A 25,310-nucleotide genomic window follows, 5' to 3' on the forward strand; every position below is an offset into this window, starting at 1 on the left:
ACGATTCTCCTGTTTTGGTGATTAAGGAGGAAAATAGTGTTTGCTATAAGATCTGTATCAAGTGAACGCTACCACAGGATTAAATGGACCTTTACAACCAGGCTTTCTACAGCTGTTACTATTCCTACAGAATGACTTATTACACTGTTAGATTTAATGGACTGTTTCTATACTATACTTTTGTATCCTAAAGATTGTAAAAGATTTGCTTTCAGTGTACTTTCTTTTTTAAACTTATCTGAACCAATGGAAGGGTGGCTTTGGAAAGTTTTACCATAGGAATGACAAATAACCCAACTTGGTGTCAAAATTTGTTGCTACTGCTTGGAAGAGAGCTAGAGTTACATCTTCTGGCTTTTATTACACTCATATGGATGACATTCTGTTTTGGCTAAAAATAATAAAATCCTAGAAGTTATTTGTTGAGGTAAAAATTGGATTAATCAACTATAAATTCATTAACCCCCCCCATAGAAATCAATGTATTATTCCAATCTTCTATCGAGAAAAACTGATAATGCCTTCAGCAGTCATTCTTATAGAGTTTAGAAAAGACATTGGAAAATCTCAAATGATTTCCAGAAACAGGTAGGGGACTCGAATTGGATTAAACCTATGTTAAAAATTCCCACAGCACAACTGCAACTTTTATTTGATGTTCTTAAGGGGAATCCTGATCCTCATCTCCCCAAAACTGCAGTGAACTTGCATGTACAGTATTAAAGCAGGACAAAAATGCATTTAGGAATACTCAGGTTCAGCATATCTCCTAAGTTCAGCATATCTCCTATTCCTATACTGTTCCTGCATTATTAGCTATCCTTTCTCTCTGCATCGCTATGGAACTGTTCTGGGATAACAGGCCAATAGAATGATACATTTCTTTATTGATCCAAAAAAGGTTTTCATTCTATTATTAGCCTGTGGTTCCAGGATTGATAATTCTGGGCAGGTCTCACAATTATTTGGTCAAGAACCAATAGAACATTTTTTCTTTATGATAAGAACAGTGGAAATTTTAATATCTGAATTCTTCAGATAATGTAGCACTGGCTTTTTCCACAAATCCCTTTCAAGTTGATAACCATTTTCCTTTTAGTGAACCTATTGATTTGCATAAAAACAAGCTAGTCTATTTCCTAAATGTGCTTCAGCAGATACTCTCTGCACAAGGAGAATTTATAGATGCCACAAAGGTAGGTAAGGGTGCCCTGATTTCTAGAAAAGCTTCACTGATTTTTACCTACTCGGGTTCTTCAATGCAACAGACAGAATTACACATGATTTACACTGGTTTACAATGTGATGCTCAATCTCTGAACATACACTCTGCTTCAAAATATACAGTCCTAGGGTGCAATGCCTAGAAACAACACGGTCATTCATCAGACTCCTCTATTCATGAGTCACTACATGTGTGCACAACTATACCTACATCACATATGTTTTTAAAATGACCCATCACTGAAGCAGAGAATGAAAGGCTAATGTAAGATGTAAACAGGACCCTCTGTTTTGAATAGTAATACTTAGAATTTTACAATCTATTAATTACATCTATTATTAATTAAATCTATTTAATTAATATTAAATAATATCCTATGTTCTGAATATTTTGCTTAATTTGCTTTGTAAATTTCATCTTTTTAAAATTTCTAAATTGTGTGTATACACCCATGGTGTGCATATGGTAGTTAGTGAACAACTTACAGGTCTCTAGTTTCTCTATGTGCAAAACACCAATCTTATCAAATTTGGTGCAAGTGCCCTAAATTTGTGGGAAAATGCATTTGTTTTATTTCAGTTTCAACAATATTTATCTTACAATCCGGTGTGTTGTATGCATAAAACACAAGTATATTATTCAGAGAAAAACTTGCATGAGTAATGTGGCTATCCAAGAGAATGAAGTCAGGTCAACAAGGTTAGCAGCAACCACCTTCAATCCCTGAGATAACTCTCTGGTATTCATTGTCATTCTGAGAAGATGTTAAGAAAAAGTATATTTTCCTTAGCATAAACTTACGTTATATTAAAAAATAATGACAACATAAATAACATTTTCATTTACACCAAGATTTTACTATTTAAATTGTCATGAGACAGTGGGTTCCTTTATTCTTAGATGACAATATGTTGGCAATTTGAAAAGGAGACAACATTTTAATGATATAATATCTGTACTGTTACTCAAGCACCAGAGAGAGAGCTCAGTGCAGACAATGACTGTAGTTTGAAATAGTATACTTCATTTATTAGCCTTCTGGGAAATTTTCTTTTTTGTCAGTATGTATTCTTTCATGCTTTTGAAGAGTACCAAGATATGCAAAAGATATACCACATTCCTTACATTCAAAGGGTTTCTCTCCACTATGATTTTTTTCATGCATGTGAAGACTACTGCGATATGAAAAGGTTTTACAACAATGCTTACATTGAAAGGGTTTCTCTCCACTATGAATTCTTAAATGTATTTGAAGATAGCTGGAACAGGCAAAGGTTTTACCACATTGCTTACATTCATATGGTTTCTCTCCAGTATGACTTGTTTCATGTAGTCTAAGACTACTGCGATATGCAAAGGCTTTACCACATTGATCACATTCATAAGGTTTTTCTCCAGTGTGAGTTCTTTCATGCCTTTGAAGATGACTATGATATGCAAAGGCTTTACCACATTGATTACATTTATAGGGTTTCTCTCCAGTATGAATTCTTTCATGCATTTTAACATGGCTGTTACGTGCAAAAGTTTTACCACATTGACTGCATTTATATGGTTTCTCTCCAGTATGAATTCTCTCATGTATTTGCAGGGTACTGTGACATGTAAAGGCTTTACCACAATGATTACATTCATACGGTTTCTCTCCAGTGTGAGTTCTTTCATGCTTGTGAAGACTATTGCTATATGCAAAGGCTTTACCACATTGATTACATTTATAGGGTTGCTCGCCAGTATGAATTCTTTCATGTATTTGAAGATTACCATTACATGAAAAGGCTTTACCACATTGACCACATTCATAGGGTTTCTCTCCAGTATGAGTTCTTTGATGCTTGTGAAAATGACTTTTATATGCAAAAAATTTACCACACTGATCACATTCATAGGGTTTCTTTCTAGTATGAATTCTTTCATGTATTTGAAGGTAACTAGGACATGCAAAGGGTTTACCACATTGGTGATATTCATACTTTGTGTCTCTAGTGTTCATTCTACATATGTGATGATGACGGTGAAATGTGATGACTTTATCTCCTTCATTATATTCATAGGGTGGTATTTTGGAATTAGTTTTTTGGTGTAATTGTAAAGAGGCTTTATCACATTGAATACCATCATAGAGATCCTTTTCATTGTAGGTTGTGCTCTGTATTTTAAGATACCTATGATGGTTAAAGTTTTTACTACTTGGCTCACATCCATTACTTCCTTTTGCCAGGTGAGCTGTTTTACATCTTTGAAGAGAAAAAGAAGAACTGAGTGCTTTCCCACACTGATTGTATTCATAACATTTTCCTACAGTGTGAGTTATAGTACATATGCAAAGTAAACCAGGACAGAGAGAAGATTTTCCACATTCCTTGTACTCATAAGGCTTTTCTCCAACGTCAGTATTTTGATGTATTCCCACTGAAGCTGGAAAACCAATTACTTGTAAACTTGTGTCCCATTCACTTTGTCTTCTCACAGTGGGGATGATATCACATCTTCTAATTGTTCTGGGAAAGAGAGAAGTATACTGCTTCTTCCCATAGCCCTTTGCTTTACATGTGCTATATTGAGGACAGCTGAAATACCTATTAAAAGAAGAACAACAAATAAAAGATGCTTATGTTGCATTCACACAGTTTAATGCTCTGTTCCTCATAGACATATGCTATAGGGATTCAAGTTTCTCCACAATTATCTTCTTAACTCTTATAAACTGCTGATCTAACTAAACTACAGTAAGTTACTACAAGTGTATGAGCAACACTAGCTTTATTATGAATGATTCATTTGTAAAAGGTCTTGGATATATAATCAATGTGTATGTCCTTTATGATATTTCAATGGAGTAAAATTAAAGGGTTCTTATGAGGCTCTGATTGAAATTGTGTCATCTTCTAAGGCTTTGGCTCCTTCTTGTGTTTCTTACATGGCTACTGATTAGCTTCCTGTGATTGAACTGTTTGGCGTATGAGATTTTAAAAATCCCACAAAGCTATGCTTAGTTACATTACTTTTTCTTCATTAAAACTTCAGGGTACATTATAAATTTCTTCAGAGGTACATTATGTATCAGTTTCCACATCAAAATTACCTTCCATGACTTCTAGAACCTTGACAACATTCTTCACTATTGTGGTCTTCCCATTCATAGCCTAAAACACAGTACCAGAAAATGTATGAGATATTGTTGGAAATTATGCAAAATTTAATTCATTGTCTTTATCAAACCTTGGAACAATGTCTAATTTATTCACCACATTCTTCATTTTTCACAAACAAAATTACAGAAGAGCACTCATCTATAAGAAAGGCTTGTTTCCCTAAGTTATGAAGTGAAGGAAATTTCATGTTATTACCTATAAAAGTAAGGTTCCAGTAGGTTTCCAGCATGACATCTTTGTAGAGACTCTTTTGAGAAGGATCCAGCAAAGCCCACTCTTCCTGAGAGAAGTTCACATGCACATCCATAAAAGTCACTGCATCCTAAAGCATACCACATATATGTAGGTATGTATATATATAGAGAGAGTATAAGAGTATAAATGTATATATATATATGAAATAAATTTTATATACACATAACACAAACATAATAGAAATGGTGATTCTGGAGAAAGATATGCCTGCCCTAGGAACCCCACATCCTGCCTGTCTTCCAGGAGGTCTGCCCTAACCAGGGACACAGGTAAATCCCAGAGCCCAGCATGCATGGGATCTATCCTGCTCTGCCTGAGTCCCATTGCCCTACTGGTCTGCACCTTCACCTGTACCCATGGCAGACTGGCATGCCTGGCCCACCCCCTACCCAACAGCCTTTCTGCGTTTTAGGAAGGAAGTGTGCCCTAAAAAGGGACACAGGAGGACTGCTCTAACTAGGGATACAGGAGGCCTACCCTAACCAAGGTCACATAGCTCTACCTGCCTCCAAGGCCTGCTCCAATCTGAGACACCGGAGAGTTAACACCAGAGATAACCAGATGGTGAAAGGCAAGCACAAGAACAAAAGCAACAAAACACAATGTAATGTGGCACCATCAGAACCCAGTTCTCCTACCACAGCAAGCCCTGGACACCCTAACACACCTGAAGAACAAGATCCTGACCTAAAATCCCATCTCGTGAAGATGATAGAGGCCTTTAAGGAAGATATAACTAACTACGTTAAGGAAATACAGGAAAACACAGGCAAACAGGTACAAGCCCTTAAAGAAGAAATGAATTCCTTAAAGAAATACAGGAAAATACAATCAAATTGGTGAAGGAATTGAACAACATGGTCTGAGAACTAAAAATGGAAATAGAAAAAAAAATAAAGAAAACACAAATGAAAGCAAACCTGGAAATGGAAAATGTAGGAAAGAAAACTGAAACTACAGATGAAAGCATCACCAACAGAATATGAGAGATTAAAGAGAGAATCTCCAGCATAGAAGATACCATAGAAGATATTGATACATTGAATAATATGAAGAGAAATGGGTGAAGACTTCAGTTCGAAGACCAGAAAACATCTTGAGCAAAATCATAGAAGAAAACTTCCCTAACCTAAATAAAGAGATGGCCATAAACATGTAAGAAGCCAACAGAACACCAAATAGATTGGACCAGAAAAGAAAATCCTCAAGTCACATAATAACCAAAACACTAAATATATAGAACAAAGAAGGAATATCAAATGCTATAAGGGAAAAAGGCCAAGTAACATATAAAGGTGGACCTATCAAAGATTCGCCAGACTTCTCAACAGAGCCTCTAAAAGCCAAAATATCCTGGACAGATGCCATACAGACTCTATGAAAGCACAGATGGAAGCTCAGGTTACTATATGAAGAAAAGCTCTCAATCCCCATAGAAAAACCAAGATATTCCACAACAAAATCAAATTTAAACAATATCTGCCTACTAATTCAGTCCTATGGAGGATACTAGAAGGAAAACTCTATCACAAGAGTAACTACACCAAAGGAAGCAAAAGAACTTAATCTTATCTTATGACAAATCCAAAAGAAGATAATCACACACACACAAAATACCACCTCCAAAAAGAAAAAACAGAAACTAAGTATCATTGGTCTTTAAAATCTCTCAACATCAATGGACTTAAATCTCCAGTAAAGAGACACAGGCTAACAGGCTGGATACATAAACAGGATCCAACATTTTGCTGCATAAAAGAAACACAATTTAGCACCAAAGATAGATAGTACCTTAGAGTAAAGGGCTGGAAAAAAAGTTTTCCAAGCAAACACTCCCAAGAAACAAACTAGAGTAGCCATTCTACTATCTACAAAAATAGACTTTCAATCTAGAGTAATCAAGAGAGAGAGAGAGAAAGAGAGAGAGAGACAGAGAGAGAGACAGAGAGACAGAGAGAGAGATTGATTATATTCTCACCAAAGAAAAATCTACAAAATGAAGCCTCAGTTCTGAACATCTGTGCCCTAAATACAAGAACACCCATTTCATAACAGAAGCTTTACTAAAGCTCAAAGCACACATTGAACCTCACAAAATAATAGTGAGAGACTTCAACATGCTACTCTCACCAATAGACAGACAGGTCAATAAAACAGAAACTAAATAGATGAACAGTAAAATAGATGAACAGTAAAATAGATGAACAGTAAACGTAAAGTTAGGAACCAAATGGATTTAACAGATATCTACAGAACATTTCACCCCTAAAGAATATACCTTATTTTTAGCACCTCATGGAATGGAACCTTCTCCAAAACTAACGATATGATCTGACACAAAACAAGCCTCAACAGATACAAGAAGTTTGAAATAATCCCATCAGATTACCACAGACTAAGGGCAGATTTCAATAACAACAAAAACAAAAAAAAGCCCACATACTCATGGAAACTGAACACCTCCCTAGTCAATGATAACTTGGTTAGAGAAAAAAATAAAGAAATTAAAGACAATAGGATTCGATGAAAATGAAGGCACAGCATACTGAAACTGAGGGAATACAATAAAGGCAGTGTTAAGAGGAAAACTCATAGCAGTAGGTGCCTTCATAAAGAAATTGGAGAGATCCTATACTAACAATTAAACAATTTAACACCTGAAAGCTCTAGAACAAAAGGAAGTAAGAAGATGGCAGGAAACAGTCAAACTCAAGGTGGAAATCAACCAATTAGAAATAAAGTGAACAATAAACCAACAAATCCTTAACCAAACTAATGAAAAGCCACAGAGACAGTATCCTATAGAGGGAGGAGCTGATACTAAAGTCTGGTTCCCTAATTGGTTCTTAATTTGGACAATAAAGGCCAGGAGCCAATTGCTTGGCGGAAGGGACGGGTGAGACTTTTGGGTCCCAGGAGGAAAAGGAGATGCTGGGAAAGAGAGAGGGCTTTTTGGCCAGGCTATGGAATGAGTAGCACACAGTGATTGTGTAAGATCTAGGGGAAGCTAGAACCAGTGGCCTCTGCCATCCATGGATGGCTAAGGAAGTCGGAGGGGGCTGGCTGATACGAGCCATTAAACCTAGGGCAGAAGGACAGACAGAGATAATAAATTATTAAGGGCACGTATTCCAGTAATTGTGCTAGCAGGCAAATTCTAAAGTAATAAAATAATAAAACTATCTGAGTATTTTTCATCCATGGAGTGAAGGTGGGTAGAGAGAGAGGCCCAGGTTGGTGCTGGCGGCTTGGCGAAGGTAAGCCGGGAGGAACAAAAGGAATCAGGAGGGACCCACCAGGAGGGCCCATAGGTCTGGCAGCAGTTCCCCCATCACAGCCCTCTGGCAAAGGCGGTAGTGTGGTTTATTAAAATTATAGTCAATAGTATCCAAATTAGAAATGAAAAGAGAGATATAACAACAGAAACTGAGGAAATTCAATAAATTAATTAACAGGACTTACTACAAAAACCTATTCTTGACAAAAATGGAAAATCTAGACAAAAGTGGAAGATTTTCAAACTAAACCAAAGTTAAATCAAGATCAGGTAAGTTATAGACTCCCGTAACACCTAAGAAATAGAAGCAGTCATTAAAAACCTCCCAACCAACCAACCAACCAACTTCAAAAAACCCAGGGCCTGATGGTTTTAGTACAGAATTCTACCAGACCTTCGAAGAAGAGTTAATACCAATACTCAAACTATTCCACAAGAATAGAAACAGGAGGAACGCTACCTAATGCATTCTATGAAGCAACAGTTACTCTGATACCTAAACCACACACAGACCCAACAAAGAAAAAGATCTTCAGACCAATTTCACTTATGAACATCCATGCAAAAATACTCAATAAAATTCTTGCAAACTGAATCCAAGAACCCATCAAAAACATCATTCAGCAGGATCAAGTAAGCTTCATTGACAGATGCAGAGATGGTTCAATATATGAAAATCCATGTAATCCACTATATAAACAAACTCACAGGGAAAAAAGTCACAAGATCATTTCATTAGATGTTGTCATGCTTTGTACATGCTTGGCTCAGGGAATAGCACTAATAGAAGTTCTGTCCCTCTGGAGTAGGTGAGTCACTGTAGGTCATGAACAATTCTCAAGTTCATCAGGGGGAAAAAAACAGGATCACAAAAAGAAAATTCTCAACAACAGAGGAACTTCTGGGGGAAATCACCAACCCTGGGTTCAAGCTGTACTATAGAACAATAGTGATTAAAAAAGAAACGAAAAGCCAGAACCCCCCCCCCCAAAAAAAAAACCCCAAAAAAACAAAAAAAAAAAAAGCTGTATTCATACAGAGACACACAGGTCAATCCACGGAATAGAACTGAAGACCCACAAATACACCCACACACCCATGGACATTTGATCTTTGACAAAGAAGCCAAAACCGTACAGTGGAAAATAGAAAGCATCTTCAACAAATGGTTTTATCAGGTCTACCTGGCATTCTGCATGTAGAATGATGCAAACTGATCCATATTTATTGCCTTGCACAAAGCTTAAATCCAAGTGGACCACGAACCCCAACATAAAACCAGATATGCTGACTCTAACAGAGAGGAAGCTGGAAAGAGCCTCGAACACAATGGCAGAAGGGAACATTCCTGAACAAAGCACCAGGAGCTCAGGCTCTAAGCAAACAACTGACAAATGCAACCTCACTGAAAAGATTCTGTAAGGCGAAGGACACTGTCAACAGGACAAAGCCGCAACCTGAACCATGCGCCATGTAAGAGGAAGCCCACCATGCGAGTCCCATTAGTGCCTAAAGCTGCCTGTAACCTCAGGAGTGCAGAGGAGAAAACAATATCTAAGTTACACTGGGCTGTTAAGAACTCACAGAAAAAGAAGATCCACCTTTTTAAATCTTAGGCCATCTGCTGTGGCTTCTGGCACCTAAGGCTTACTTAAGACATATTTAGAAGATAAGACTAATGGCTATATCACTTGGAGGTGCTGTGAAGTAAACCTGTGGTGGGGGATCTTGTGCACTGTGTCTGGCTGCACCATGTCTTAAGACGCTCTGCACTTCCTGGTTGGTTCAATAAATAGCTGAATGGCTGAGGAGGAGAGGGTATGCAGGTTCCCGCAGAGAGAGGAACTTCCAGGAAAAGTAAGGAAGGGAAGATATGCCACTGAGACATGGGGGACATCAGACCCGTGACGCTGACAGAACACAGATTAGTACAAAGGGGTTATAAGTTACAGGAGCCAGCTGGGAACAATGTTTTCATAAATAATAAAATGTCTCCATGTCATTACTTGGGAGCTGGGGGTTCCAAAGAAAATCTATATGGCTGTAATTGGCCAGCAGTGCGGGTACATATAATCCAAACTTAGGTAGAGTCAGACATTATGCCAAGTCAGGCAAGGAAGACAGGGTAGGGGTGGGGTGAGTTGAGGGGATGGTTACCTAGCAACCAAGCACACAGCTCTATGGCAGGAGGCAGGCTGCTTTGAGTTGAGATGTGCGGGCCCTTATACCCTGTGGTATAGCATGGTCAGTCACTGGGCACCTAAGCAGTGGCTTGGGAGATGGGAAACCAGAACCTCAGGGCACAGCCCCACAGCCCAGACTTCCAAGAGCTCACACTGCTTGTCAGAGGAGACTCAAGCTGCGCCCCTGGGAAACACTTCCTGGAAGACAAGAGTTCCTTGAACCAGCAGCTCCTTCCTCTGGAATGGTGTGCCAGTGCATGGTACAGCCAGTGCACCACTTTTCCAGAGCTAGGGTGGGTTGGTGCAGCTGCCAGCCGGCATGAAGCTCAGCTATTATGGAGGGCTGGAGGAACCCGAGGAGAGGCAGAGTCACTAGCCTGCACCTTATGCTATCTGAAAGGCAGAAGGAGCCTGCATTCACAGGACCTCAAAGAGCAGGATGACAGCTGCAGACACATGGAGACAGCAGCAAAAGTAGAAAAGTCACGGGACTTTGTAAGACACCTGGAAGCCCTTAAAGAGTGAGTTAAGTAAAATTAAAAAGGGGAAGACATGTAACAATGAAAAACACAAAAACACATGATCAGTTGAGGCCTATGTAATGCTATCTTAGATGATTTAGAAACAGACAGAGAATGGAAAGAGGAACGACTCCCCTGGGGCTGGCTCCATGCCAGTTACAATTACTATCATGCTAGTATTCTTAATAGCCATGGTGGACTTCTATGCCTTCTCAAAACAAACAAACAAACAAACAAACAAACACCTCAACTTTAGAGATAGAAGAAAAACATGAAAACTGGATTGATGAAATAGACCTTAGAGGAAAAATTAGAAAAACTTATAAGTAAAAATGAAAAAGATACTAAGATAGATACAGAGGAATTAAACATGGGCCTACTGGCCCACTGTGTACAATGACATTTAAGAAGGTCAGTTAAAAGTTGTTAGAAAACCAAGTTTAGTTTTTCCAGTTGCTATGAGACAAATACCAGCAGATGATGGCCACCCCAAAAGTTATGTAGCAATAGGATGGCATCCTGGAGAGATGCTATGTTTAAAAACATTTAAGTAGCTGTAATTTTATATGATTTGTGGCCCTGATATGTGAAGCAGATAAATTCTTGGGCCAAGGCTGGAAACATAGGGAAAAAAATCATTATGAGAAGCTTTTGCTCAGATATAATAATGGTCACGGTAGAAGAAAGAAGGTAAGGAGACAGAGAAATAGGACAAGAGGTATCAATATCGGTGGATCTCTGTGAATTCAAGGCTAACCTGGTCTACATAGTGAGTTTCAAGACAATAAGAGCTACATAATGAGAGTTGGGGATTTAGCTCAGTGGTAGAGCGCTTGCCTAGCAAGCGCAAGGCCCTGGGTTCGGTCCCCAGCTCCAGAAAAAAAAAGAAAAAAAAGAAAAACAAAAGAGCTACATAATGAAACCTTGTCTTAAAAGGCAAAGCAAAACAAAACAAAATAAAATGCAACCCAAACAAGGGATAGGGACATAGAAGTACTGGCTTTGCACGCTTGAGGCCCTGAGATCAATCCTACTAGGGCTCCCAAGGAACAGCCTGATATGAGTAAGTGGTGTTGCTACCAGGGGCCATGGTGATGTCCTTGCCTGTGTTGCCACTGAGGACCATGTCTAAGTGTGTGACCCAGTGGCAGCTGCGGTATGTTACCACCAAAGGCCAGGCAGAATTATCTGGTCTGCACTGCCAACAGGGGCCATATTCACACCTGAGGGTGGGATGGAGCTGGTCCTGCCCCTCAGGTGCTGCACTGCTTGGTAGAGCAGGCAGTACTTCCCAGGACGTACAATACAGCTGGCTCTGGTTGTGAGTAAGCCAGCCCTGATGGCATGATTGTGGAGGAGCTTGCAGCTGACCAAATTTGGTCAGCCATGCGGCAGTGTGGAGTTGCAGAAGAGATGGCGTCCTCCTGTTGGACCCCCTACTGCAACGAGGAAAGCTAACCCCACACCTTGTTGTCCATGGCAGTCAGATGGGCTAAACCCACCTTAATCTGTGTAGTGCTGGAGAGCTGGCCCGATGGCAAGAGAATGGGAGAGCCTTCAGGCCGGGAACTCAGTTACCACCCGGTCGAGGGCTTTAAGTTAGCCCATCCCAACATCTACGTCACATATGAACTGCTGGAGCGAGTGAAGGGGTTCCCTCAAAGCTGCAAGAGCTCCATGACACACAGCAATGAAGGGCTATACTAGAGGAGTCCCAGTGAGGACCCAGTACTGACATTGTAGCAAAAAGTTTAAGTTATGAGGACCTAAGAAAAGAGTTTATGGTCTACGAAGGTGTTCTAAGGTTGTTAAATGTAAAGTGAAAGCCTAATGATGATAAGAAAGTGATTAAAGGTATAAAAAAGGGATGGGAAATGCATCACATTTCTTCCCCTCAATAAGCTACTGTTGTATCAGGACTTCTAACACTGATTAATGGAGTTCTGATAAATTATTAGTCTAACTCTGGTAAAACATTCCATTATATGATCCACTACCATAATTCCAAGCTCAAGATTTTAAGTTTCCTTTGGTTGTTAAGTATAGACTTAAAAGTGTTTCTCACTGTGCTAAATCTATATATACCCAGTCTTCTGGAGAAGAGGGAAGCCCCTTTTCCATGGTCTGTAGTCATACTGAAAATCAGTATGAATGATTCTTATAAGTTTCAGTAAATTGACTTAGATCCACCTCTCATGAGTCAAATGGATAAGATAAGAACTCCTGTTACTCAACAGCCTAAGTTTCTCACCTATTCCTGAGGGTGGGTTTCCACCCCCATTCCCTGAATTTGGAATTCCCCACCCTAACTACCAAGACCATGGGCCTAAAACTTTCAAATATATGCCTCCATAATCTACTTAATTTTATCTTCTGCCACAAATGTGTGTGTGTGTATATATATATATATATATATATATATATATATATATATTTTTTTTCCCAGCATCCTGGCAACTCCAGGTGTTTACCCAGAATCTGCATCCAGGACAGCCCTGGAGCAGCAACCCACAGGTGTTCCACTATCCTCACAGACTACTTCAACTGGGCTTGCACTTTCCTAGCCACAGATATTTTCATAGACCATGAATGGCAATGAAACAGAGAGCTCTCTCAGGACTTGTCCAGTGCTAGAGTTAGGGTTTTCCACTGCTGTGAAGAGACACTATGACCAAGGCAAGTCTTATAAAAAGACAACATTTAATTGAGGCTGGCTTACAGGTTCAGAGGTTCAGTCCATTTCCATCAAGGTTGGAGAGCATGGCAGCATCGAGGCAGGCATGGTGCAGGAGTGGATGAGATTTCTACATCTTGATCTAAAGGCCACTAGGAGAAGGCTGTCTGCCTTCCAGGAAGCTGGTCTCAAAGCCCACCCCCACAGTGACACACTTCCTCCAACAAGGCCATCCCTCCTATTAGTGCCGCTCCCTGGGCTAAGCATATTTGAACTAAAGATGCTCACCCTCTATGAGCAGGAAGAAGTCTAAAGAACATAATACCCTCACTCTTGCTCCACCACCACCCCTTCCTAGATCATCATTTTTAATTAACAAAAAGGGAGAAATGTTAGCTTACAGGAGATTATACTAGGCTCCTCCCAGGGACCTACCAATGGCTTATGTCATCTGTCACCATCTCCTGTGGCTATCTCCAGATGTTTCAGATGCGGGCTACATATATACGGATGTCCACCACTCCAGCTCTCTGAGCTTCCATGTGTTCCTGGCCAATATCTCCCTTTTTTTGTCCTTCTTGATCCCACCCCCATTCTCTGCCCTCATGGTTCTGTTCTCACCTGTCTGCCTGTCTCCATCTGCTTCCACCCCTTCTCCAGGCCCTCACCCTCCTTTCCTCCAGATTAACTTCCACTATGCCAGATTTGAGGCACGCCATAATTACTCAGGGGCATATCTTGGCATAGACCTGCCAGGTATCCCCTTTTTGCATTATGTTTCATAATAGCTACTGCAAGTTTAATGAAACATAAGAAACAAGGTAACTCTGGGTCAAGATCTTATACTCACAGCACCACATGAAATGGCTGAAACCATCCTGAGAGAAGCACCAAATACTGGCTGTCTAATGCCTGTGTGACCCAGTACCAGGCCATACTTCTGGCTCACCCTCCAGCTGGGTTTGAGAAACTCATGGCCAACAATTCAGCTACTCTGTTATCTTCTAACATAGATGCTAGTCCATGACTGTCAGGAAATAAAAGATGAAACCAGGTAAGTGGGAGCTGCAGCAGTTACATTAGCTGAAACAACAGAAATCAGGACTAATCAATCCGACCCAGGCTCTCACATGGAAAAAGGAAAGTCTACCATCAAATACACAGACAGTCACTATGCTTTTAACTAGCAGGCATGTCCACAGTATGATCTACAGAGAAAGGGCTTCTCACCACTGGGAAAAAGGACATTAAAATATTCTGGCCCTCTTAGAGGCTATTTGGCTTCCCCTACAAATTGCTGTCCTCCATTACTAGACTTCTGACCTCGCTGCCAGACAAAGAGGCCTAAAAACAATGGTGTCTACTGACATTCTGATGACGTGAGAGACTGAGACTCGGTGGTGAAGAAGAAACGTACAGCTCAAACACCCAAGTTGATGGAGGATACCAATGGAAAATATCATTTTCCCCCAAGCAACTGGCAGGACTGTTGGTAATTATCTCCACCAAGCTACCCATCTAGGGTTCACAAAACGTTGAGTTGCTCAGACCAAAGTATGCTATACCCAGACTGGATGGTCTAGCATGGAATTTCCCAGGCAGATGCCAGGTTTGTGTAAAAAAAAAAGTGAATCATTTCCCTTAGCTAGGAAAGGATCCAAATGAGAAACCAAGATCCTCAGGAACTCTGAGAGCACTGACTTCATCAAGATCTGCCTTGATAAGGAAGGATAAAAGTACTTGCTAGATTATAAATGTACCTTTTCAGGTGGTTAAAAGTGTTTCCTACCTGGACTAAAACTATCAAATAATATCTTAAAAAGCTCATTCAGGAACTGGACCCCTGATTTGCCCTTGACCTAGTAATGGGGTTCAACAACGACCTAGCCAAAACATCCCAATTAATAGCTAAATCTTTAGACATACAGAGGGAACTTCAGTGTGCATACAGTCCTCAGAGTTTCTGGCCGAGTAGAAAGAATAAATAGGACGTTTAAAAAAAATAAGACAAACAACAGACAAAAGTCTCATTAGAATCAACGGAAGAATGTACATGCCTCCCTCCTTTGTCTTTCTTTGGCCAGCTTCACCCCACATGGGGGAAGGTATTCTGCACCATGCCCTTTCACAGGTTCTGTACATTTGACAGAATTCTCCAACCATTCTTTTTTCAAGGCGTGCAGTCCACTTCTCCATAAAGACTATTCATTGGGCTGAGAGAACCAGCCAGCCTCTAAGCCCACCACCAGTATGCCCTTCTTCCAGGCTAGCGATACTATGTGGGTCAAGTGAGTAGCCAAAGGTCACGTAACCTGGGAGAACCCTAAGAGGTGTTCTCCACTTATTACCCCGTGGATTCACTACAGCCAGACCAAAAAGTAGAAGCCATAGACACTGCTAAATGTCTGTATCTGGACTATGGACCAATTCAAATTAAGGTTTCATTGGTTCTCCAGGCCCTTCCACTCCTTCCCTCTCCACCTCCACCTGAGTCTTATGTGGTCATGGTACAACCCCCACTGCCCTCATGCCTGGATCTGGAAAGTAAAAAAGACACACACAGGGAAGACAGCAGCTAATGTAACTATAAACCAGGAGCTTATACTCATTTTTGACCTTTGCTCACTGATGCACACTTTAAATGTCAGGTTATAGTACAGAGAGGAAAGGTATAGCGGTTTACCTATTCGGATAGAAATACAGACTTGAGCAGCTCTCTGCTCCCAGAACCCGTGGGAGAGAGACCTCACAGCCTGGTCAGGTGGGCACTCCTGAGGCTGCAGAGCGGAAGAGACCGCCAACACTGCCCACCCCTGCCCACATCCCTGGCCCAAGAGGAAACTGTATAAGGCCTCTGGGCGCCCGTGGGAGAGGGCCCAGGAGCGGCAGGACCCCTGCCTGAGACACCGCCGGAACCTGAAGGAAACAGACCGGATAAACAGTTCTCTGCACCCAAATCCCGTGGGAGGGAGAGCTAAACCTTCAGAGAGGCAGACACGCCTGTGAAACCAGAAGAGACTGCTCGATGGGCAGATTGCAGGTTCCAGCGGAGGACACGGCAGGACATCGGATGGCGTGGTGTACGGAAACTCAAAGAAGAGGCGGGGGAGATCTTCCTGGTTGCTGCCACAGCGGAGAGCCCGTGGGCAGCACCCCGTGAGCGAACTTGAGCCTCGGGACCACAGGTAAGACCAACTTTTCTGCTGCAAGTGACCTGCCTGGTGAACTCAAGACACAGGCCCACAGGAACAGCTGAAGACCTGTAGAGGGGAAAAACTACACGCACGAAAGCAGAACACTCTGTCCCCATAACTGGCTGAAAGAAAACAGTAAAACAGGTCTACAGCACTCCTGACACACAGGCTTATAGGACAGTCTAGCCACTGTCAGAAATAGCAGAACAAAGTAACACTAGAGATAATCTGATGGCGAGAGGCAAGCGCAGGAACGCAAGCAAGAGAAACCAAGACTACATGGCATCATCGGAGCCCAATTCTCCCACCAAAACAAACATGGAATATCCAAACACACCAGAAAAGCAAGATCTAGTTTCAAAATCATATTTGACCATGATGCTGGAGGACTTCAAGAAAGGCGTGAAGAACTCCCTTAGAGAACAAGTAGAAGCCTACAGAGAGGAATAAAAAATGCCTGAAAGCATTCAGGAAAACATAAATAAACAAGTAGAAGCCCATAGAGAGGAGACACAAAAATCCCTGAAAGAATTCCAGGAAAACACAATCAAACAGTTGAAGGAATTAAAAATGGAAATAGAAGCAATCAAGAAAGAACACATGGAAACAACCCTGGATATAGAAAACCAAAAGAAGAGACAAGGAGCTGTAGACACAAGCTTCACCAACAGAATACAAGAGATGGAAGAGAGAATCTCAGGAGCAGAAGATCCCATAGAAATCATTGACTCAACTGTCAAAGATAATGTAAAGCGGAAAAAACTACTGGTCCAAAACATACAGGAAATCCAGGACTCAATGAGAAGATCAAACCTAAGGATAATAGGTATAGAAGAGAGTGAAGTCTCCCAGCTCAAAGGACCAGTAAATATCTTCAACAAAATCATAGAAGAAAACTTCCCTAACCTAAAAAAAGAGATACCCATAGGCATAAAAGAAGCCTACAGAACTCCAAATAGATTGGACCAGAAAAGAAACACCTCCCGTCACGTAATAGTCAAAACACCAAACGCACAAAATAAAGAAAGAATATTAAAAGCAGTAAGGGAAAAAGGTCAAGTAACATATAAAGGCACACCTATCAGAATCACACCAGACTTTTCACCAGAAACTATGAAGGCCAGAAGATCCTGGACTGATGTCATACAGAACCCTAAGAGAACACAAATGCCAGCCCAGGCTACTGTATCCTGCAAAACTCTCAATTAACATAGATGGAGAAACCAAGATATTCCATGACAAAACCAAATTTACACAATATCTTTCTACAAATCCAGCACTACAAAGGATAATAAATGGTAAAGCCCAACATAAGGAGGCAAAGTTATACCCTAGAAGAGACAAGAAACTAATCGTCTTGGCAACAAAACAAAGAGAAGAAAAGCACACAAACATAACCTCACATCCAAATATGAATATAAAAGGAAGCAATAATCACTATTCCTTAATATCTCTCAACATCAATGGCCTCAACTCCCCAATAAAAAGACATAGATTAACAAACTGGATACGCAACGAGGACCGTGCATTCTGCTGCCTACAGGAAACACACCTCAGAGAAAAAGACAGACACTACCTCAGAGTGAAAGGCTGGAAAACAACTTTCCAAGCAAATGGTCGGAAGAAGCAAGCTGGAGTAGCCATTCTAATATCAAATAAAATCAATTTTCAACTAAAAGTCATCAAAAAAGATAAGGAAGGACACTTTATATTCATCAAAGGAAAAGTCCACCAAGATGAACTCTCAATCCTAAATATCTATGCCCTTGTATTAAGGGCACCTACATACGTAAAAGAAACCTTACTAAAGCTCAAAACACACATTGCACCTCACACAATAATAGTAGGAGATTTCAACACCCCACTCTCGTCAATGGACAGATCATGGAAACAGAAATTAAACAGAGACGTAGACAGACTAAGAGAAGTCATGAGCCAAATGGACTTAACAGATATTTATAGAACATTCTATCCTAAAGCAAAAGGATATACCTTCTTCTCAGCTCCTCATGGTACTTTCTCCAAAATTGACCATATAATTGGTCAAAAAACAGGCCTCAACAGATACAGAAAGATAGAAATAATCCCATGCGTTCTATCGGACCACCACGGCCTAAAGCTGGTCTTCAATAACAATAAGGGAAGAATGCCCACATATACTTGGAAATTGAACAATACTCTACTCAATGATAACCTGGTCAAGGAAGAAATAAAGAAAGAAATTAAAAACATTTTAGAATTTAATGAAAATGAAGGTACAACATAACCAAACTTATGGGACACAATGAAATCTGTGCTAAGAGGAAAACTCATAGCGCTGAGTGCCTGCAGAAAGAAACAGGAAAGAGCATATGTCAGCAGCTTGACAGCACACCTAAAAGCTCTAGAACAAAAAGAAGCAAATACACCCAGGAGGAGTAGAAGGCAGGAAATAATCAAACTCAGAGCTGAAATCCGCCAAGTAGAAACAAAAAGGACCATAGAAAGAATCAACAGAACCAAAAGTTGGTTCTTTGAGAAAATCAACAAGATAGATAAACCCCTAGCCAGACTAACGAGAGGACATAGAGAGTGTGTCCAAATTAACAAAATCAGAAATGAAAAGGGAGACATAACTACAGATTCAGAGGAAATTCAAAAAATCATCAGATCTTACTATAAAAGTCTATATTCAACAAAACTTGAAAATCTACAGGAAATGGACAATTTCCTAGACAGATACCAGGTACCAAAGTTCAATCAGGAACAGATAAACCAGTTAAACAACCCCATAACTCCTAAGGAAATAGAAGCAGTCATTAAAGGTCTCCCAACCAAAAAGAGCCCAGGGCCAGACGGGTTTAGTGCAGAATTCTATCAGACCTTCATAGAAGACCTCATACCAATATTATCCAAACTATTCCACAAAATTGAAACGGATGGAGCACTACCGAATTCCTTCTATGAAGCCACAATTACTCTTATACCTAAACCACACAAAGACCCAACAAAGAAAGAGAACTTCAGACCAATTTCCCTTATGAACATCGACGCAAAAATACTCAACAAAATTCTGGCAAACCGAATCCAAGAGCACATCAAAACAATCATCCACCATGATCAAGTAGGCTTCATCCCAGGCATGCAGGGATGGTTTAATATACGGAAAACCATCAACGTGATCCATTACATAAACAAACTGAAAGAACAAAACCACATGATCATTTCATTAGATGCTGAGAAAGCATTTGACAAAATTCAACACCCCTTCATGATAAAAGTCCTGGAAAGAATAGGAATTCAAGGCCCATACCTAAACATAGTAAAAGCCATATACAGCAAACCAGTGGCTAACATTAAACTAAATGGAGAGAAACTTGAAGCAATCCCACTAAAATCAGGGACTAGACAAGGCTGCCCCTCTCTCCCTACTTATTCAATATAGTTCTTGAAGTTCTAGCCAGAGCAATCAGACAACAAAAAAAGGAGGTCAAGGGGATACAGATCGGAAAAAGAAGAAGTCAAAATATCACTATTTGCAGATGATATGATGGTATATTTAAGTGATCCCAAAAGTTCCACCAGAGAACTACTAAAGCTGATAAACAACTTCAGCAAAGTGGCTGGGTATAAAATTAACTCAAATAAATCAGTAGCCTTCCTCTACACAGAAGAGAAACAAGCCGAGAAAGAAATTAGGGAAACGACACCCTTCATAATAGACCCAAATAATATAAAGTACCTCGGTGTGACTTTAACCAAGCAAGTAAAAGATCTGTACAATAAGAACTTCAAGACACTGAAGAAAGAAATTGAAGAAGACCTCAGAATATGGAAAGATCTCCCATGCTCATGGATTGGCAGGATTAATATAGTAAAAATGGCCATTTTACCAAAAAGCGATCTACAGATTCAATGCAATCCCCATCAAAATACCAATCCAATTCTTCAAAGAGTTAGACAGAACAATTTGCAAATTCATCTGGAATAACAAAAAACCCAGGATAGCTAAAACTATCCTCAACAATAAAAAAAGGACTTCAGGGGAATCACTATCCCTGAACTCAAGCAGTATACTGCAGAGCAATAGTGATAAAAACTGCACAGTATTGGTACAGAGACAGACAGATAGACCAATGGAACAGAATTGAAGACCCAGAAATGAACCCACACACCTATGGGCACTTGATTTTTGACAAAGGAGCCAAAACCATCAAATGGAAAAAAGATAGCATTTTCAGCAAATGGTGCTGGTTCAACTGGAGGTCAACATGTCGAAGAATGCAGATCGATCCATACTTATCACCCTGTACAAAGCTTAAGTCCAAGTGGATCAAGGACCTCCACATCAAACCAGATACACTCAAACTAATAGAAGAAAAACTAGGGCAGCATCTGGAACACATGGGCACTGGAAAAAATTTCCTGAAGAAAACACCAATGGCTTATGCTCTAAGATCAAGAATCGACAAATGGGATCTCATAAAACTGCAAAGCTTCTGCAAGGCAAAGGACACTGTGGTTAGGACAAAGCGGCAACCAACAGATTGGGAAAAGATCTTTACCAATCCTACAACAGATAGAGGCCTTTATATCCAAAATATACAAAGAACTCAAAAAGTTAGACCATGGGGGACAAATAACCCTATTAAAACATGGGGTTCAGAGCTAAACAAAGAATTCACAGCTGAGGAATGCCGAATGGCTGAGAAACACCTAAAGAAATGTTCAACATCTTTAGTCATCAGGGAAATGCAAATTAAAACAACCCTGAGATTTCACCTCACACCAGTGAGAATGGCTAAGATCAAAAACTCAGGTGACAGCAAATGCTGGCGAGGATGTGGAGAAATAGGAACATTACTCCATTGTTGGTGGGGTTGCAGACTGGTACCACCATTCTGGAAATCAGTCTGGAGGTTCCTCAGAAAATTGGACATTGAACTGCCTGAGGATCCAGCTATACCTCTCCTGGGCATATACCCAAAAGATGCCCCAACATATAAAAAAGACACGTGCTCCACTATGTTCATCGCAGCCTTATGTATAATAGCCAGAAGCTGGAAAAGAACCCAGATGCCTTTTTAACTTGAAGAATGGATACAGAAAATGTGGTACATCTACACAATGGAATATTACTCAGCTATCAAAAACGACTTTTATGAAATTTGTAGGCATATGGTTTGGAACTGGAAAATATCATCCTGGTGAGCTAACCCAATCACAGAAAGACATACATGGTATGCACTCATTGATAAGTGGCTATTAGCCCAAATGTTGAATTACCCTAGATGCCTAGAACAAATGAAACTCAAGACGGATGATCAAAATGTGAATGCTTCACTCCTTCTTTAAAAAGGGAACAAGAATACCCTTGGCAGGGAAGAGAGAGGCAAAGATTAAAACAGAGACTGAAGGACACCCATTCAGAGCCTGCCCCACATTTGCCCCATATATATACAGCCACCCAATTAGACAAGATGGATGAAGCAAAGAAGTGCAGAAGTGTAGATCGCTCCTGAGAGACACAGCCAGAATACAGCAAATACAGAGGCGAATGCCAGCAGCAAACCACTGAACTGAGACTAGGACCCCCGTTGAAGGAATCAGAGAAAGAACTGGAAGAGCTTGAAGGGCTCGAGACCCCATATGTACAACAATGCCAAGCAACCAGAGCTTCCAGGGACTAAGCCACTACTAAAGACTATACATGGACTGACCCTGGACTCTGACCTCATAGGTAGCAATGAATATCCTAGTAAGAGCACCAGTGGAAGGGAAGCCCTGGGTCCTGCTAAGACTGAACCCCCAGTGAACTAGACTGTTGGGGGAGGGCGGCAATGGGGGAGGGTGGGGGAGGGAACACCCATAAGGAAGGGGGAGGGGGGGGGGATGTTTGCCCGTAAACCGGGAAAGGGAATAACACTCGAAATGTATATAAGAAATATTCAAGTTAATAAAAAAAAAAAAAGAAAGAAATACAGACTTTACAGTCTACATATGCCCCACAGCTGAGCCCCCTGGTTGCCAGAAACAAGAAAGTTTCTATTACAAAAATAGGGTTTCTAAAACCAGGGATTCCAGAAAAATTCCCTTAAAAGGATTCTGGTCTTGGGCAAACCGGAAAAACCCAGAGAATCAACCTCTATTCCACAGGAAGGGACTCTGGGAATGGAGTTAAACATTCCCGGGCAGAATTCAGCTAAGATTGCTGCTTTTGCTTAGGCACAGGGCCTCTTTGTACGAACACACTAGACTTTCAGACCACTGACTGATAAGATTCGCGGTAACAACCCATACTTATGTTCTGCTTTATGAGTGAATTCGTCTGGATAGCCAACAGTACTGCCGAGCCCTTAGACTACCTGGTGGGTGTATAGCTTAACCAAATGTGTCTCTTTTGATGCTTTACAAACTAAGTACACAGGTTGATCGGGATCTAATGCTATTAAAAGTTTTGTATTAAAACAACAGCTAAGAGTTCATTTCAGAAATGATCCTACAAAATCAAAGAGGCTTCGACTTACTTCTTCTGATAGAGAAGAAATTATGTCTGGCTTTGGGAAAAAACAAACAAACTGTTGTTTCCATGCTAATTAACCAGAACTAATTTAAAAATTCTTGCCATAGTTAGGGATAAAATTGATACTAATCTCTGTTCTCTTGGTCCCCTAGCTAACTACTCTGCTTTGGGCACTGACTGGACCTTCAATTTTCATTCTGATTGGATTAACAGAGGGGCCCTGCATCTTAAACTAAAATAGGACAAAGTCATGATTTGACACATTCACTAAGACCAGTGGGGAATGGAGCATGGGCCTTGACTCTATGATGGCAGTATCATTCAAGCTGTAACTTCAGCACGTAGACATCACCACCTGCCAACAATAAAAACAAAGGCCTAATCCGTCAAAGTCCATAGTTACGGGATAGTCTCTACATGGACTACCTTACTCAGGTTGTCAACATGGTTTTTGTGTGTAAAAGCTCATGAAAAGGGCTCAGAGGTACACGGGGATGGGCTTGCCTTAGCAGGTAGCTGAGCCAACCTTGAGTGGAAAGCAACTATGTGGTTTGCTGTCATCTTGGCAATTATGTCACGATCGCATTAAAATAATAGATTCTGAGTTATAAATTCAGCACAGGTCCAATGAAAAGTCTAACAATTTATGCTACCAACAACAGAAAGCTGATGAGAAACAGTATTTGTGAATGAAAATCGATCAATAAAAGATTGAATAAATATAGTACACATAGTGACATCCTCTGACTTCAATTGTCAAATACAACTGCAATAAGAACTGCGCTGTAGCTAACCAGTGGTGGGCCACGCCTTTAATCCCGGACCTAGGGAAGGAGAGGCAATTGGATTTCCTGTGAGTTCTAGGCCAGCTTAGTCTATAAAGAGAAACCATGGTTCAAAACAAAACCCCTATATACAACAACCAAAAGTAAACAATTAAAGAAAAAAACAAACTCTCTGGGTAAGAATAAAGAGATCGACAGAATATGAGAAGGAAAAACAAAACCACACGATTAAAATTTTATCAATTTTGACAACTGAGACAGGGAAACAGTGAGTCTGGCCTTCCTGACACACGTGACTGGACCCCAGCGGCATCTACATGCGACTGTGTTAATAACGCAGACTTTACACCTGCGCCCTGCGCCGAGTTAACTGCAGACGGATCCTACACCTCAATGTCAAGGGCCAGGGGAAGAACTTCTAGAAGACACCAGACAAACTAGAGCTCTGCCAGTCAGAAAATCTGCCTTCTCTGGAGACGGTTACGCAACTGAGGCACTCGCTGCAACGGTGACGTCAGCAACAAGGATGTTTTTACACAAGGACTCCTGGTCCCCATACTCTGAGTAGGAGCAGCGGGTAACTCAGGGAGATCATTCGGGGAAGTGCAGGGAACTCAAGTGAACAAACGGAATAACACCTGACGCTGATTCCTGCAGCCCCTGGAGGAACCGCGGACGAAGCCATGGGCTCCCGCGGATCCGCCCCGTATTTGGACAGCGGTCCAGCTCACCATGGTGCCGGTCGCGAGCTCGCACAGCTCTCCTCACAGCTCCCGGCAACAGGTCACAGCAAAGCACAAGGAACCACAACAGATTTCCACAGTCTCAGCTAGAACTGCAGTATGGCGGACCGGAAGTACCCTCCCCATTCTAGCTGCTCGGTCCATCTGGAGCCTCTGATTGGCTAATGAGGCTTGAGTGACAGGAACAGCTCCCATAGGGACAGATTACACTGCTGTTTGCAGCCCAGGCTTCCACCTTAGGCATAGAGCTGCCCTAAACCTGAGAAGTTTGGCATCGCAGTAGAACTTGGGCCTGAACTGCAAAGTTGTCCCTGCACTTTTCTTGCACTCAGTAGACGCTCCTCCTTCCAGTAGGCATAGGGTCTCCTGCTTGCAATGATCATTAAGCAATGCACAAGGGGAGTGAACCCACTGCCTCAATAGCTGAGTGGGCACCCAGCCCATCCAAGTCAAACTTAAACTAACTAATTGATAATTCACCAGGCATTAGCAGTTTTAGTAAGGTTGTTCACATCTCTCTCCACTGCACATTAGTAACCAAAAGATTAACACTTTCCCAGCCTTCTATGGTGACACTGGCCTATCATGCCAGCGTTTGGGAAGTGAAAGGATATAAAATTTTAGGTCTGGTCTACAGAGTGAGTTTCAGGACAGTCAGGAAAAAACAAAACAAGCAAACAAAATGTAAGAAACTTGTTCTATGACACTAAACACAAACAATTAGGCTTCTCAAACAGGAGGTGACCAAGGTCAGGACCTGGAATGATAGACAGATATAGACAGTTTGGGATCATTG

At 41.0% G+C, this 25,310-nt stretch overlaps 1 protein-coding gene across 2 annotated transcripts; it reads right to left on the reverse strand.

The window, feature by feature from the left end:
- Positions 1 to 2,055: 2,055 nt before the first annotated feature.
- LOC116911029 (zinc finger protein 431-like) lies at positions 2,056 to 24,623 on the reverse strand. 2 transcript variants are annotated; one of them, XM_032914772.1, is made up of 5 exons: positions 24,503 to 24,623; positions 14,141 to 14,317; positions 4,576 to 4,702; positions 4,311 to 4,371; positions 2,056 to 3,804 (listed from the first exon to the last, which is right to left on the reverse strand). In XM_032914772.1, the coding sequence occupies exons 2-5, from the start codon at positions 14,165 to 14,167 to the stop codon at positions 2,256 to 2,258; spliced, it is 1,764 nt and encodes a 587-aa protein (XP_032770663.1). In that variant the 5' UTR covers positions 14,168 to 14,317; positions 24,503 to 24,623; the 3' UTR covers positions 2,056 to 2,255. The 2 variants fall into 2 exon arrangements, with proteins under 2 accessions (XP_032770663.1, XP_032770669.1); XM_032914778.1 differs by lacking the exon at positions 14,141 to 14,317.
- Between the last annotated feature and the right edge of the window lie 687 nt (positions 24,624 to 25,310).

This window comes from Rattus rattus, chromosome 1 (assembly GCF_011064425.1).
Source record: "Rattus rattus isolate New Zealand chromosome 1, Rrattus_CSIRO_v1, whole genome shotgun sequence".
Taxonomy (NCBI): Eukaryota; Metazoa; Chordata; class Mammalia; order Rodentia; family Muridae; genus Rattus; species Rattus rattus.